Here is a 17,918-nt window from a genome sequence, read left to right on the forward strand (position 1 = left end):
CAGTTAAAACACTTCATTTTGGTATTGTACAGCGACCTAAGTTATAATGTTGCTGCATTAATTCACACCCATGTCAGTGGTATCAATTTGATCAATTTGAGAAGAAAAAATGTTTGACCTAGCCATGGAAGAATTCAGTTCAGTTAAAATATGAGTTTTATTTGGTTTGTGTGCAGCCATAAAAACTGTTAAAAAAACATTACCTACAGTAACATATTCAAATAAATACAAACAACACATATACTTTATCTAAGAATGCTTAGTCTTTCTGGTTAAATGCAGGTTTTACCAGCAGGTGCATAACAAACTGCACTACTTTGCATAACAGTAACTTTTGAGCAGCAGGTAGGAACTTCTGAACAGCATGTTGCACGATGTTTGTGTACAAATTCCTGCATTGGCTGCACTCTTTCATTTGCACACAAACAAGTGAATTGCAGGTTACTTTAAGAGCTCTGTAGCAGCGTCTTGTCCTCAAAGCATATCTTCACATTCAATGTATTCATATGTTTTAATGATGCTTAATGATCAGCATCATCCAATGATATCCCATTTCTTTACTATTAAGAGGACTCCCACTAATCCAGACATTCGTGTGATTTTAGATATTCTTCTTTCAGTAAATTTTCTGTGCAATGTTTCCAGTGTTTGACTGTTAGTTGAGCCAACACTATTCGCTCTTTATGCCAGTGACCAGACAGTTAAAGTGGATACAAGCAAACTGGAAACTTGTGTTACTAAATTTTGAGGAATGATATAAAGTATATTTGTGAAAACACACATTTGTAAACACCTTAGCCACTTGCTCTAATTCTATTGGGCTACACACAGACCACACAGTTTCTGGTGAGGGAAAAATGTTTCTTGTGTATAAACTACCCTACAGTCATACTACAGGTCTTACAGCAGTTACTCAGAGTCTTTAATTTTCAAAGGGAATTTCTATTCAGTGGTTGGTGTGGGGACCATCTTTTGTGTGATATTCTCCCCAGATGTTTGCTTCCCTATGCTGAACCTGTTTTTGCTAGCCTTAAGACACTGTGCGCTTTACCCCTGCCAACCAGAGGTAAAGTGCCCCCTTTTTTTTTTAACATAGTTAAGCTGCTGTATACCTAATTGGCACATCTACTTTAATTATAACTCCTTAGCATATGGTATAACATGTACCCAGTCCCTGTATATTAAATACTGCTAGTCGGCTGCAGCACTTATTGCGCCACCAGCAACAGTAGCCCGTGTCTCCATGCCTGCCCTGTCAGCCAGTGTACGTGTAGTTTTAAATTACCATCTCAGCCTGGGAAAATAAATATTTTGTGGTATTTAAAAAATAGGACATGTATATTTAACATGTCCTGGCAGTGAAAAATCTCCAAAGCCATTTTTTACTGCAGCAAGGCTGGCTATCCATTATAACTGCTTACACTGTATAATTTCATTTTGGGACTAGCTGGAAAACTGGTTCAATGGCATATTGGAATAGGAATTAAAAAGCCAAACTGGTGGCCAAGTCAGATTCTAAATTACTGTTTTAAACATAACACTTTTAGAAAGTTGGCATTTTCCTCCTGAATCCAAATGTGCCTTTCTCCCAATGACCAGGGACACCTGACTGTGACTGGCTCTCCTGTGGTATGATGTATATTCCTTCCAGACAATAGATATAGAGCCTGGGTGTGGAAAGGAGAGGCTCTTCCTGACAGGAAGGCTGGGGAGGAGCCATGCCCCTGCTCTAATTGCACTTCAGAGGATAGCCTGGAGACTGGACCAAGTCCTTCCTGACTTCAGAAGAAGCCTACCCTGTCACTGACCGATGCAGCTCCCATCTGGGCCTACCTTCCCTTTGTTTCACTAGCCAGGCTAGATCCAAACCCAAGGGAAAGGGAATAACTGACCTTAACCAGTTTAGGGTTAGACAAAGCAAAGCCCCCTCACCCACATGCTGGCACTGAGCATATAAGTGGCATCCCCAAAATCTGAAATCCAAACACTCCTGGACATCAGATGATACAGAAGAAGGACTGTCCTAATGTCGGAAGAAGGAAGGTTGGACCTGCTTGCCTTGAACCCAGGACTGGTCACTGGGCTTACCTCCTCTGTGAGCTACAGCATCAAGATCCAACTGGACGGACGGGGTTGCCTCTGATGGCCTATGTGGGTGTGAGGCCTACCTCCAAGCGCTGTCCTCAGCCCTTGGCTGGAGTCAATGTGCTTCTCCCTGCTTAACAGAATGTTTCAATGTATCCGATGTAGAGCCTCACATCTCTGTACCACACAGCTCCTCATCGGCGACTTCACCGTATCCAACGCAGAGCCTTGTATCAAAGCACCATGCAGCTACTCATTGGCAGCTTCACTGAATCTGATGCAGAGCAGCGCTCCACAGCTAACCATCAGCCTCACTGGATTCGATAGTCTTGCATCTCAGCACTGCAGAGCCCCTGCACCATGGACAGATGGTATAACTCCCAGCAGGCCGAACCTGGTCTTGTACCTGGCCCGTGCTCCATTGTAGTTGGTCTGAACTAATTGACATTGTCCCTGTCCAGCGCATTTGGATACCCACAGTTAGAGCTTCATGCCTTTTGGCTCTATTTTTACTTTAAACCTTTTTTTAAACTCATAACTCCTCCAGTTCTACTGATTGGAATTATATAATTTTGCCATCATTTTATTTATGAAATCTTTTCTCAATAAATTTGCAGTTCTTCTTTTGTGTTTATTTTTCTTTATTACTGTTTGACTGCTGCATAAATACTTTTACACATTGCCTCTGAGTTAAGCCTGACTTAATTTGTGCCAAGCTACCACAGGGTTAAGCACAGGTTTATTTGTTGACCTTTCTAGTTTACCCCATTTATGATTGTGATTATTATTTGAGGTAGTTTCACACACCCTCAGCTAATACACTAATCTCTTACAGAGTGTAAGGACAATTACTAAGAAGTGGGGTGACCTAGAGATAAGAGACGATTTAGAGAGTGTGAGCATGCCTTGCTCCGTATACCTTTGTTGTTTGCACTGAGGTTACAGAGAAGTCTGTATGACAGTAAATAAATGTTCATATTGGGTATGGGCTTGCAGTGAGTGATGATAAAATTGAGTGAGTTGAGCACCTACAGTAAGTATTCTGTGAATTCAGAAGTCAAATGCAGTCACCATTGTTGGTTACAATCTGCAGCATTGTTGTATTAATTCATAGGCCTATCAGAAAAGTAAGCAGTCCTTTTTTCTGGAAAAGTCGATTACACAGTCTACCTCTTTGAGTATTAGGTCCAGTTTCTTGTGCCAATGCAAAGTTTTCCATATGCAAACATTGGTAGTGACTGTTGTGGCCTTTGCCTTCTTTCCTTAGCTTCACTGTGGGTTTGCATTTCCCATGGTATTTCAAATCTGCATTGCAGGATCTTCACTGATAATCATAAATGGTGAAATATGCCACCTATTAATATATTTAAGTGATGGAAATCCTATTTCAAAGTATCTGAGTTGTAAATCTTGTATTTTTCAATTTAAATCTGCACATAAAAAACAAATATAACATAAGTCTTAACTTTTGCTACACAGTCAAAATAAGAAAGCAACATGCAGAAAATGAGAGAAACTTCTGCCAGATAGGCAGCACTGATAAAAATGCTGAAATCAAGAAACATATCAAGAGTGTCATTAACCAGTCATGGAGATTGCACCAGTTCAAACTGCAGCAGTCCCGTAGTTCATTCAGGCTTCAAGAAACCTTCAACCTAAGTGAACATTTCCAATGCAACGAATTCTACCAGTTTGAACTACTATTCCTAATCACACTTGCCACCAGCCTCATACATGCATCTTTAAACTTTGGTGTGATGCCTAAGTCTCAGGCATGCCATTATTACACACTAAACAACAGAAATAAAACTCTGAGACTTTGGCCAATACAGGAGTCACATCAGACATCATGGCATAGTTTGAGAAAATGCCATCTGTATTACGTTAATTGTTAATTCTCGACCCTTCTGAGCGTAGATGGAAACAACTAGAAATGTGAGACCAGGTAGTAAATGCTGGGATCTGGGCCACGGTTACAAATCATTTTATTGTGTTTGTCCAGGTTCTTCCATATGCTCTGGCAGTAGTGGTGCGGGGGAGGGAGGGCTTCATCACCCCCAAAATAATTATGCTGGAGTTCAGAAGGTGTATGAGCAATAAAGATGCCTTTACATTTCGTGTTTATCTTGTCACATTTGGTGTGCTTCAAAGACAGAGGTAAAATATCGGGCTATGTCTTCTGAAATTTGTCATGCTTAGTCATTTAACATGAAGATTCCTGTTTCCATTTCTTTCTCTGACTGAAAAGTGAGAATTTTTTTAAGTGATCTATGTGACAGTCTTCTTTGAGAATAGGGAGTGTGAAATGAAAGGCTGTAGGATGTCATTTTTTTCTAACACACAACAAAATGTATATACCCGTAAATGAACTCTACAATGATTTCAGAATATATCAGCAGTTAGGAAAGCACAAGTGAAGCACATTTTTTTATAAATCTGAAGTGTGATTAAAACAGACATAAATAGGATAAAACAAATCAGGACACTTTACATGGTGATGCGCACATGACAAATATTCGCTGAACCTGTTTCCACACAATATAATTTGTGCGCTATATATATTTTACATACATATAGTTTTATCTGTAAAACAAATTAAGTGGCCTTTTTAATTGAAAATCAGCTCTCTGTAAATGTCAGTGCACTACCACACGATGCTTTATGTTATATGTTTACGACAGTGCGATAAAACATTTACCATCAGCTACGTACTGCACCCTTCCCACTCTCCTGCTTCATATGTTCGCTTCACTTTGGTTTCTCCCAAATCCTATGACTTCAGTGATTTAACATTGATTTCAGCACCCCCACTATAAAAATTGATCCAGCACCACTGGTATCTTCAACACCATCACAACATAATGATACACTATAAAGCTAGGGCAGAGCTAATGAGAAGGACAGTTGTTAAATGCTTTGCTTTCCTCAGACATATCAAGAAAAAATTGGGTCAGTTACTGCGCAAAACCTGCGGCATCCATCAGGGATCTTACCTCTCACCTACCGTCTTTAACAACTGCTGTACATGGGCCCTCTCGCTTTTATAATTGAACTCACAACATTGAGCCTGATAATATACTGTAATGATGCATAGCTCCACCTACAACTGAAAGAGGACTCGGGTGACAGACATCTGTGGCACATCCAAGACTGGCTATATTAGAATTATCTCGGCCTGACTGGCACAAAGGTAGAAATCCTATTAATTGGAGCTATGAGTTCTACATCTTTAGCGTTCATGTAACCTATCACTTTTGGCCCCTGCTAGTAAACCCCCACTATATTGAATTCACTACATCTGTGTATATTTATACAAAAGCCATTATATCTGTGCACATTGCTTCATAGAATACCATTATATTGTCTTTGATTACGGGATTATTGTAATGTTTAGGCTAACAGTTGAGTGGAAAGAGCTAGGCTCAAATTTATGGCTAGCGTTAATGTTAGTTGAGGACAAATATCAATATTTGTAAATAAAGAACACTTTACATAATTAAGTCTATGTGCTGTTAGGAAAGGTTTTGGGGATTGGGGTGAGGTTTAGATTTAGATAAGTGTTGGATAAGAAGTAGGATAAAGTTTAGGCTTTGTACTCGGACTATTGTAAGATTTAGGATTAGGCTCCTGTTAGTCTAGGAATGGAATATGGTCTAATTTAAGAGTTGAGGATATGGTAGTGTGTCAGTGGTGGCACAGACTTAGGTTGTGGATGACTATAACTGTAATGCTTTATATTAGGATTAGCATTAGGCCTACGGTTAGAGTAAGAGGTAAATAACTAATGTTAGCGTTAGTTCTAGGGTTATGGCCAATGTGGGGGATAATTACATTACATTATATACATACCTTGTTGATATGGCAGTTTGGTGTAGTGACATCTAGATAGTGGCACTAAATCTAGTAACTGATAAGCACCAATACATTTTTAAAAGAAACAATATTTAGGAGTACTGATTGAGGGCGATCTCACTTTCTTGTCACAAGTAAACAAAGCCAAAAATATTTTCTAACAACTTCCTAGAAGGCGTTGTTCTACTCTTTTACACAATTTAGAAATGTGCTTTTGCATCTCTTCGGTGATGTGCTGTCTGGACTGTTGTAATGCCATTATGGGACTCCTTACTACACACTACAATATTTTCCAAAATTACAGAGAGCCCAAAATCATTCAGCCCCCCTTCCTTTCCTGCCCCTGCCACAATGGCCATTTTAAACCCTCAATAAAGATTCTTTTTTAGTTTAGCTGTGATCAAAAAGTCCCATTTCTAGACCTTTTCTATAGTCCAGGTGACTGCACAGCCTGGAAATATTATTTTTTTAAAACAAGCCATATTAACCAACCAACTGTCTGTAGCCTGCTGCCGGTCTCCTCCTCTCCTTGGGTCCCTCCAAATACAACAGATTCACAGGTATGTCACTACTTGCCCAACACTGTACTCATTCCTGTGAGTCCTTAGAATTAAACAAAAACGTACTGCCATTTTGAAGGTGGACTAAAAGCCTACACTTCCAAACGTGTGTCATGTCCATTTCAGAGTATTTTCCTGCACCATTAACTTGCCATCTACCTTCAGCTGTTCTTCTCACCACCTCCACCCAATCAAACACCCAAGACTTGTCCCAGCTAATTGTATACAATTCTAACCCAAGGTGAGGGGACTGCCCTTCTTCCCCTGTCAGTGGCTTTACCATCATTATTGTAAAGATGACACAGATTGGGCTAGTAGACTGACGGGCCATGATGGAAAACAGTCACCATCTGTACTACCTACCATGCTATCCTGACCTGGGTGTGATTCACCTAGTCAAACTGAAGCTCTTTGGACTAGCTGCTACCATAGAGTGCTTCATAAAACTCATAAATACTATGGTTTAGATTCTATCCTTTCAGTGTGTTTCTTGCTTCTATCGGAACACTGTCTTCATAGGTTTCTCATTGGTTCATCTCCTAAATATGCATAAACACCTTTGCTCTGAGGGTAAAATTGTTCTGTTCAAGATGGTAGTCATATGACACCCTGAGAGGTTTTGTATTCCAAACTCAGGAGTTCTTACCCTTAACAGACCTCAAATGTTTGGGACTGGATTGCCCTTTGAAGGTGTGGGAAAAGGCCTCATGGATGCCTACTGCAAAAGAGCTGTATTTCTATATTTTCTATAACAGAGTACTGGTCCCTTGGCTGTCATGGGGCAGTGTTCCGCTCCCCAATAACCCAAGTTAGATGGCAGATTACCAAAGGACAGCTAGTACCTATAATTGTTTACATGTCAATATACCACCTCTCCTCCTTGTTCAGTAAGGGATCGATTAGGCAGATGTCCAGATGGCCCGGATCTTATTTACATATTGAATGCTTGGTGACAACACCTATAGATGGTATATGTGCAGGCTGGTTGAGCCCTGCCTTCCTCTAAACATGGCTGGGAAGGTTCATTGGTCAGGGGATATGGTGTGTAGGTTTATATCAGGTCTTTGTCTACTAGAGGGCTATCCATTATATAGATCACCCTTTAAGGTCCTTATATTGGTTGTCCTGGACAAAGCTAAGTGACTAAATTCCTTGCCATGCATTCTAGATATTATAGCATTTCCTGTAGCGGTCTGTATCTGTATTGTAGGTTTGTGACTTATATATTCTGCAACCCTTGATCTCACTGTATCCTCATACTTTGTTTTGCTCTCTGCCTCTGCAGTTTGTCCTGAAGCATGAGCGGTACTCCCACCTGAGGGAAGTCAGGCGGTTCCCCAATGCTCTCAACCCACATAAAGAAGAGTCTCTACAGCTCATCGGGGCCATGCTGCAGCAGGTGATGGATGCACACCAAGGGGTGAAGTGGTTCCACATTGGAGCAGATGAGGTAAGTTGTTTCTTTTTGGCATATACTAACCCTTGTATAGCATTGCATCCAGAGGCTTCTTTCAGAACGCACTTCATGCACCCACATGCAAGAAACTGTGCTTGTAGATGTGCAAAATCAAAGCTCAGAATTCTTTACTGGTTGTCCAGGAGGTTGAAATTATGCTGATCTAAATATGGAAGTGAAATGTTATCCACAAAAATACATAGGCGTATACATTTCTTCTTAGCTCCCCAAAGAGCAAAACACTGTACATCTAGGTTTTATCTCCTTAATCCCCTACATGGGCTGTCCACAACCTTTGGACAGAGCCAGATCCGGTACAGAGCTCTTTAGTTGCATTTGGTTATTTAATATATCATAAAAATACAGTGCAAGTAAGGTGAGTAGCCTGTTTTAAATCAAGTAGGATGGAACATCAAAAATACATTAAACAAAATAATGGATTAAATATATTTTTTAAATATAAGACGGAATAGTTGAGAGATAATAAAGCAATATAAAATGTCATAGGAAGCAGCAACACCAGGAGAAAAGGATAAAGTAACAGAGCAGCTGAAAACAAAACGGATATGATGATGTCAATCCTAGCTATCCAAATAGTTGCCACAGATTTTATGTAAATGTGGAGGGTGCATAGCAGTTTAAGGAAAAGACGTGTGGGCATGAGGTGGCTTTGCCACACCAATCAGTGACTCAGTCTCCATTACTCTATCCAGTGATGTTGTCATGCAGTGCTTACTCTGAGAGAAATTTGTTAGAACAGGTTGTTTAAAAAAAATATTTTACCTGACTCCATCTAAAGTTTATCATTAGACTAGAAGCCTTTGCACCCATTAATATTGCTAGTCAAACATTTTCAGCGTAGGCGTTTCAAGAGAATACCTACAATCTGCTACCAGGTCTTACATAAGGAGTGATCCACATCTTTTTCAGGTGTTTTTTCCAGGGTCCTAATTGAGAAATTACAGGTTCTGGGGAAGGAAGCAAAAGCAGCTTTAAAGTTAACCCTGGCGTACCCTCTAATTCTAAAACAAAGGCCTAAGTTAGGGGGTTCCGGTTATAATTGCTAGCTTTGACCAGAAGTTACTTTTGCATATGGCTTTTAGATTCACTTTATGGAAATTATTCTTAAGTGGGTGTAGGAAACTGGGTTACTGATTGAGGGGAGGTGAAACCATACTCAAGATGCAACCATAATTCTTGTTGGGGTGAAACACAAGCAAACACCAAATGAATCTGTGCTTACCCCTCTGGTAGCTTGCCACAAAATCAGATAAGCTTAACTTAGAGGCAATGCAGTGTGTAAAGTATTTATGCAGTACTTCAAGCAGTAATAAAGTGAAAACATAACATAAGAAATATTCCACACCGATTTAGAAAAAGAGAGTAAAATTGTATAAATTATTTCAGACCAAAATCTGATTAGAAGTATAAAGCGCCAATGGTGGTTATCTCATTGCGCCGAACCAGGACAAAGTCACAAGTTCAGGCTGACAGCGATGGAGCTGGGTACAAGGAACAAGTTAGGCCTGCTGAACAAAGTACCTTAATTCTGGGTTGCAGAGCATTGCAGAGTACTGCTCAGTGGATGTGTTGCGTAGCTGTGGTTCCGATGGGCTGCGAAGCGAGGTCCTGCATTGGGATGCCTCATGCAGCAGCAGTTCTGATAAGCTGTGGGGCTGCATTACGAAGTACTGTGTCCCAATGCGTCAATCAGCTGTGGTTCCGAGGAGCTGCCGAATGATGCTTCGGTTCTGTGGGGACCACAACTGGTCTGGCAGACCACCTTCAGGCCCACTTCCAAGGGTCCAGGACTGTGGTGGAACCACTTGGGGGGCACGACTCCTAGCAGGCAGAGTCCAGGTGCTGGGTTCCAGGTGTTGAGAGCCTTTTCTGTCCCTGAGGCTCTGATTAGGAGGCCATTCAACTAGCCCCTGGAGTCACTCTGGTGGTTCTGGGTTCAAGATTCAAGTCCAGTCCTTCTCAGGCAGCAGGGCAGCAGAGTAGCAGTCCATCTTGTAGAGCAGCACAGCAGTCCTTCTGAGGCTTCCACAGGTCAGAGGTGGACTGGGGAGGTGAGTCTGAGGATCCACTAGTTATACCTGGTGCCCACTTTGAAGTAGGAGAAGGCTCTGGAGGTTTCCACCCCCAGAGGAGCTTCGAATTTCCTGCCTCCCTGCCCTGGCCCTAGCTTGTCTGGGGAAACAAAAGACTAGTGTCTAACCCTTTGTGAGTGTCCTCAGGCAGAGCCTTTGTGGTGTGTAAATATGGTAGGTGACAGCACTTCACCCTCATCATGTCAGGGATGGCCAATCCTTCCAACACCAACAACTATTCCCCATTTTGCCTCACTGCATGGTAGCAATACACAAAGACCAACTGCCAGACACACTTGTCTTGTGACCCAGGACACGGGCTGCAGGTACCAAACGTTTAGGACAAGAAAATGCCAACTGCCTAAAAGCTGCATTTTCAGAACTGTGACTTAAAGTCCACCTTTGCCATAAAAGAGGGTTATCACTTATTAAATGTAATGATAAGGTAACCCAATGTTATCCTATGGGAGAGGTGGGCCTTGCAGTAGTGAAAAACAAATTTGCGAGTTTTTTCACTACCAGGACATATAAAACTTAAAGGTACGTGGCCATCTTTTTAAATACTGCACCTTGCCCTATGGACTATTTAGGGCCTTCCCTAGGGATATACTTAGATGTATGCAAAAAGAAGGTTTAGGCCTAGCAAATGGTTTATTTTGCCAGGCTGAAATGGCTGTTTAAAACTGCACACACAGTCTGCAATGGCTGTCTTGGGACATGTTTAAAAGCATTCTTAAATAGGTGATACAATTAGTGCTGCAGGCCCACTAGTAACATTTAATGTACATGCCCTGGGTACATGTAGTACCACTTTATTAGGAATGTATAAGTAAAATAAATGTACCAATTGGGTGTAATCCAATGTTACCATTGGTCAAAGAGAGAGCACAAGCACTTTAGCAATAGTCAGCTGTGATAAAGTTTGCAGAGCCCTAAAGCCAGCAAAAACAGGAGGGTGGAAGGCAAAAGGTGTGGGTGCTGGGGGGCGGGGGAGGTATGCCAAAGATGTTGAGTCCAACATGTGCCCCCCCCAACTGAAGGCAGAGGGAACTATCCATCTTCACAATATTATTTGTCGCTAAGGCTGAGGAACCTGAAGCATTGACGTGGTCAGTTCCAGAGTGATGCTCCACAGTAAAGTCCATTGCCTGTAGGGAGATGGACCACCTAAACAGTTTGGGTTTGTCACTCCTCATCTACAGTAGCCATCTGAGGGGTTTGTGGTCTGTCTGAACCCGGAAGGGAGCCCCAAACAGGTGTGGTCTCAACTTCTTCAGTGCCCAGATCACTGCAAAAACGTCTTGCACTTCACTTTCGCTTCCTGGGAAGTAACCTCGAGCTGATGAAGGCTGCTGGTTGATTTAAGCTCTTTTCATTTAGCTGTAAGAGCATGACCCCTGTGCCATGCGCTGAGGCATTAGTCTGCACAATGAACTCTTAGGAGAAATCAGGGGCCTTGAGCACGTTTGCCATGCACGTGGCCTTCTTCAGGGTTTCGAAAGGAGTCCGGCACGCATCTGTCCAGATCACCTTTCAGGCCTGCTTCCTAGTAGTCAGCTCTTTCAACGGAACAACAGTGGTGCCATACCCCTTGATAAATCCCAAGCCAGAATGGTTTGAATGTCCTGGAGGGGCTGTCCTTGCCCCCTCCAACCTGGTGACCCAAGTAGTCCACAGAACCCTGCCCTATTTGGCACTTACTTGCCTTGATGGGCCCTGTTTCTGCAGATCTTGAAGCATTTTTCTGAGGTGGCACAGGTGGTCCTTCCAGTGAGTACTAAAGACCACAGTGTCGTCTTGGTAGGTGGTACTGAAGTATTCCAACCCAGCCAGGCCCGATTGACCAACCTCTGGAAGGTGGCGGGGGATGTCCTTCAACCCAGAGGACATCATCCAAAACTGGAAGAGGCATTCTGAGGTAGAGAATGCAGAACTTTCTTTAGCCTCCTCATTTAAGCTGATCTGCAACCGATCAATGAGCTCATCTGCTCGGGGGTTGGGGTACGAATCAGTCTTAGTAACTGAATTGAACCCTCCCCGGTAATCGACATAGAACCGGAGTTCATGGTGGTATGTGGAGGAGCAGCCTTGGGGACCAGTAGGATGGACCAAGGGCTTCTTGAGGACTCAATTCCCCCTCTCTCCAGCATTTTGGAGACTTCCTTTTTTTTGCTGGTCCTCACCTTGTCAGTTAGCCCGTAGGTCTTATTGATCTTATTATTCACAGACATGTCTCCACTGTCAATATAATGGGTACACCATGTAGTAAGACTTGGGGTTAGGGAGAAAAGCAAGGTGAACTGCCCCAACACTTAGTAAAAGTCTCTCTGTAGCTATATGGTCAGGCTAGGGGAAGGTTGACACCCTTCACTCACCCATCCTGCTTCTTGGAAGAAAGGAAGTATGGGAGAAGTTCACTCTCCTTCTCCACTCTATCATCCTTGCCCAGGCTCACTGTAACTTTGGACCTCTGAAAGTGGGATTTAAGACGATTGATATGCAAGACCCATAAAGGGTTCCTGTGGTCTTGAGGTCCTCCAGGTAAGTGACACCCTCTGGCCCTATTTTACCTCATAGGACCCAGACCATTGGTCTTGTAGGGCCCCGGCTCTGCCACCCACACTTTTTGGTAGGCTGAAACTCAACCATAATGGCCTTCTGGTAATACTAGAGCTTTATGACTTCCTGGCTTGCTTTGCAGATTCTCCTTCTTCCAGAAGTACTTCTTCTGGGTGTGGAGGGCCAGAATGTAGCTGACCACATCTTGGGGTTCTTTCTTGGGAGATTGTTCCCAACTCTCCGTTACTAGGCTGAGTGTCCCTCTGAAAGGGTGACCAGACTGAAGTTCAAAGGGGCTGAATCCAACCCTCTTCTGTGGTACCTCCCTGTAAGTGAACAACAGCCATGGCAAGGGGACGTCCCTGTTCTGCTTCAAGGGTTCTGACAGGCCTGTGATCATGCCTTTGAGAGTCTTGTTAAACCTTTCAACAAGCCCATTGGTTTGGGTATGATAGGTTGTGGAGAACTTGTAGGTTACCCTGCATTCGTCCCACATTGACTTCATGTACGCTGACATGGAGTTGGTACCATAGTCAGATACTACCTTTTTGGGTAACTCCACAGTGGTAAATATACCCATTAGTGCACTGGCGCTGCGGGCGCAGTCACTGCCCTCAGAGGTATAGCCTCTGGGATATCGGGTGGCATGGTCCACCAAGACCAGGATTAACCTGTTGCCCAGGGCTGTCATGGAGTTCAGAGGCCCACCAATATTGATGCTCACCCTTTATAATGTGGTGCCAATGACTGGAAGGGGAACTGGGTGACCCTTGGGCTTCCCCCCCGACATCCTGTTGGTCTGGCAGGTGGGACATGACCTGCAAAACACATCTGAGTTCACCTTCATCTAGAGCCAGTAAAAGTGGGTGAAAAGCCAGCCAAAGGGCTTGTCCTACAGCCAGCTCCAGTAGGAAGGTCCTTTAGCTCTGGGGGACCACCAGCACACACGTTGCACCAGGCTTAGGAACCTTAGGCTCACTATACAGGAGACCATTCTCCCAGTAAATCAGGAGATCACCAGAGGTGTCGCCAGCTGCCTTGGCCTGCTGCCGTAGGCCTTACCGAGTAGGGTACTCCTTCTGTGTGCTGCTGTAGTCGTCTCTGGTGTGACCTTCTTCCTTCTGCCAATTGGTCAGTTCAGGTAGGGTTCCCAGGATGGCAGTGTCTTCCCCCTGTATGTTCCAGGGCTTTGCCCGCAGGCTCACCCTCCTCCCAGACTGTGGGAGTTCCAGGAGCGGGTTTCCCCGCACCCCTTGCCCTTTGTCTTTTTGGCAGGTACTGGGACAATTCTTCTAGGCTCTAGGTCCTCCTGACTACCCTCTCGGACAACCATGGACTGTGTGATGCACACCTACTCAAGCAACCCCAACATCTCTAGGTGGGACCACACCTCTTTCTAGATGATATACTCCAGGTCATTACCGGGCAGACAATGCACAGGCACGGATGGACTCACAGCTACCCTCAAGGAACCTGAGACCTCCCCATTAAAAGGGAACAGAGTCACTGGGAGTAACTCTCATGGTTGTCAGCTACGACATCCTGGTGGACTACATTAGGGATTACCTGTTCTGAGGACCTCCAATGACACCTGAAGATAGTCATGCTGGATCCTGTTTCTATCAGAACCTCCACCAGTTGCCAAATGATAGTGACCCACTGCCTGTACTTTTTAGTATTTCTGGGCATGTTGGCTCTTAGCACCATCTGTCCGTCAACCAGGTACACTAGTGTAACCTCTCCACTTCCCCCCTACTAACTGGGGTAATCTCCTCCCCAAGTGCTACACTAGTCAGCTCCTGTGTATGCCTACCAGTAATGGGCTGTGCCATCTTGGGACACTTGGCGTCACCCTTGAAGTGCCCAACCTGATGGCACTCATATCACTTGGGGATGAATTTCCTTGAGGACTTACGGTCAGGGAACCCATTCTTTTTCTCAGGCAGGGGAGAATTGGGAATCCTGCCCATGGAGCTATTTTGGGGAACTTTTGGAGAAATCCTTACTTCTATTTTTGTCTCCCCCCCCCCCCCTTTCTTCCAGAGGGGATCATATGCACCTTTGTGGTGATCACCCCAGATATCTTCTTGTCAAACCTGGTGCTGAGCAGAGGTCGGCCTCCTTAGCACCCTTCCTGGAGTCAGTGAGCCTACTATTACTATCAATCAGGTGTTGCTGCAGCTGTGCAAAACAAAGTCTGAATGTGTGCTCTCTTGCCATCAAACTGTACAGCCTCTGGTAATCTTTCACTTCACTGCCCTTCAGCCAAACATCCGGTGCCTTGCAAAAGGAATTCACACAATCTACCAAGGACTGTTGATGGCATCATATCACATAAAACTGGGATGTTAGGTTCTTTTTATGCATGATTAGGCATGAGTCTCCTCCTATATTTTCAATAACAAGGCCAAAAAACATGAAAGATATTGGGAACTGCATCTTATCATTTATTCACTTTTTTATAATAGGTTATTAGGATCATACTATACGATCTGTCTTTTCAGACAGTTGTTCTTCTCTAGCTAGTCTTATTAGTGATTATCATAGGGGATCTTTGACTCACAGGGAACTGTTTAGCACTCTTAGCAATAAAGCAAATTGAAACCTTTGAAGTCCTTCTTTTTCTAGTGGCTTAGAATGATGCACCACCATCTTGTCTTTTAATGCTAATTTCATCGGTTTTTATTAGATGTGGATACACACTTTTCCATTTTGTTATGGGTTGTGTTTTACTTCTTGGAGAAAGCCCCTTTTTGATTTGAATACCTGCTTTGATTGGTTTAGCGAGCATCATGCTTTAGGAATAGAATTTAGCTTCTTCACTTTGCTATTATTGTATTTGATATTTTTTTATCCATGGAGATGAAAGAAGCAAAGTTCTGTTTTTACATAAAAACAGACATTTGCTGAGATTGTGTTTGTGTGATCCTTAGATCCTCATTGCCTCTGGGCGTGGTTGAGCAACGCATCAAGATAGCAGCTATCTTACAGAGTTCCAACGGCTGGAGCACCAACCCTTAATATTCATCCATCCACAATCATTATGACTACTTTAAAACGATCACATACTGCAACAGTTGTCATCACAGAAGCAGAAAATTGCAGAAGGGAGTTGGTCAGGAGACCGCTCTCCGAAGGAAGTTAGGCAAGCACTGCAGCCTGCACGCCAGCTTGTACGTAGCACATCCGGCAACTGCAGTGTAGAATGGGCTCACAAAGAAGTGCAGGCATGGATGGCTGGGTACAGCCGACGACCTGACTGGGGTGTTGTGGCCTGCATTGCGTGAGACACCACACAGCAAGTATCAGTGACCGAAGGTGTGAGGAGCGCCTTAGAAAAAAGACAGCGCAAAGACTACCAAAATATATCAAGTGAGTCGTCTGGGCCTAGAGGGAAATTGAAATTAGCGGAGATGCTCGCAGCATATAGATTGAACAAACACACTTCTTCTGGGAGACGACTGGCCTGAAGAACCGAATGGCAATCCAGAGGAAAATCAAATGGAAAAAAGTGCAAAAACTCACCAGTTGTAACCATGCTGGGCCCTCCCACTCTGGCCGTAATTCAGCTGTCTGCTCTAGAGGCGAGACCCCTATTAAATACGAGGCGGGGAATCGGCTCTGGAAAAGGACAGACGGAAGACTGCCAAAGTATATCCGATTAGTCTGCTGGGCTGAGAGTGAGAGTGCAGTTGACAGCAGTGCTCAATGCACATAGATTCAACTGGCCCACCTCAGCTGGGAGAAAACGGGCCTGAAGGTTTGATTGGTGAGCTAGAGCATTTTAAAACAGGGAGAAGGGAAAAAACACACTAGTTGTGAGGGCATTGGGGCTGGACAAGCCCTGAAAACGCTCCATTGGCTAACAGCGGAAAAAAGAATGTTGTTCAAGGCCATGTGCATTGCCCACCGAGTCACTCAGGGAGAGGTCCGGCCATTATCCAGAACCTACTGTCTGCCTATATGACAGGAAGATCCCTTTGATCAAGTTCCCAGGTCTTCTGTTGATACCTAAGGTCAAAAGAGCGAGATGTGGGGGCTGGTCCTTTGTATTTTTGTCTCTCAGGATATTGAATAACCTCCCCACTCTTATTCTAAAACAGCAGTCTGAACTTCTGTTCAGAAAACTTCTCAAAACCTATCTCTTCGATTTATAAGGTGTTGGTAGGTTAATTGAGGATCGGGAAGTTGGTGTTCAACCAGCGCTGAGAGGCCCTGTTGGGTAGCCATGTGCTATAAACATCCTGTTTGATCCGTTTGATTGGGCTCCTCAGTATGGCCATATGTCAGCTGTCAGCTCTATAGGCGAGCCCCGCAATTAATGCAAGCCCTACCCTGGACTCACTTTGTGCATGAGGAGCAAATAAAAAATTAGCCAAATCCGAGCTCTGTGTCCTGAGGCATGCAACTAAATCTCTCCCTCAGCAGTAAATTATTGGCAGTGGCATGCCAAACAATCCTGACTAGTATTCAGTTCCAGGAAGAGCACTAAACACCCAGAATCTAACACTGGGCATCCACCCAATCAGGAGGAAACAGCAAATCCCTCTCGCAGGGGAAGTTATGTCCCTACCACTAGAGAGGAAATCCTCTATAGATCTGCGCTAATAAACTGACTTTTGAAGATCAGGTCAATATGTTAATGTCTTCCACCTTTCTTGCCCAAAGGCTAATCGGGAATGTCTTTCAGTATTCCTGTTGTAATCCAAAAGACGGTAATTCCTGCATTAGTCCTGGGTAAATTAGACCATGACAATGCCTTGTATCTAGGCATAAGAAAAAAGCTGCTGTTAAAGCTACAAATATTACGCGGCAGCCCGGCTCCTGAAAAATGTTCCTAAATATCAATCTGTGTCAAGGCCATAAAAGACTTACATTGGTTACATTATGAAAGACCGGCTAGATGAAGATACACAAATTTACTGCTGCTGAGCAAAGGATCTGGGACATAGAGAGCGTACAAGTGCGACAATTCGAAACGGTGAAGGAATTAATGAGGAAATGCATTGTATCAAACTGGCAGAACCCACAGAGGTTTCTGTTCTTACATATTTGTTGCAGTCGGACATCCGGCTGCCAGGCAGTATCAGTATTATACTCTTACACGCACGATGTCAGGACGCATGATATCTCCAAGACGCGCCGGGAGTGGCAGGTAGATCTGGGCCTTGATATCACTGTGGACCTATTGCTGTTCAGTGACTTTCACATTATCTCTGAACGGCTGCCACCGGTTGGTACGCTTTAAGTATCTCAACAGGGTATATTGTACCCCGGCTGTTTAGATATAGTCTGAGGAAGAGTTCTCGCTAC

General features: G+C 43.7%; 1 protein-coding gene across 7 annotated transcripts in view; it reads left to right on the forward strand.

Moving 5' to 3' along the window:
• HEXD (hexosaminidase D) overlaps window positions 1-17,918 on the forward strand; it is a 238,406-nt gene that overhangs the window by 114,735 nt on the left and 105,753 nt on the right. For all 7 annotated transcript variants that reach the window (XM_069200286.1, XM_069200283.1, XM_069200282.1 and 4 more), the window contains one exon: window positions 7,783-7,947. In XM_069200286.1, the coding sequence (XP_069056387.1) occupies window positions 7,783-7,947 (165 nt within the window). The remainder of the gene's footprint in view (window positions 1-7,782; window positions 7,948-17,918) is intronic.

This window comes from Pleurodeles waltl, chromosome 7, assembly GCF_031143425.1.
Source record: "Pleurodeles waltl isolate 20211129_DDA chromosome 7, aPleWal1.hap1.20221129, whole genome shotgun sequence".
Taxonomy (NCBI): Eukaryota; Metazoa; Chordata; class Amphibia; order Caudata; family Salamandridae; genus Pleurodeles; species Pleurodeles waltl.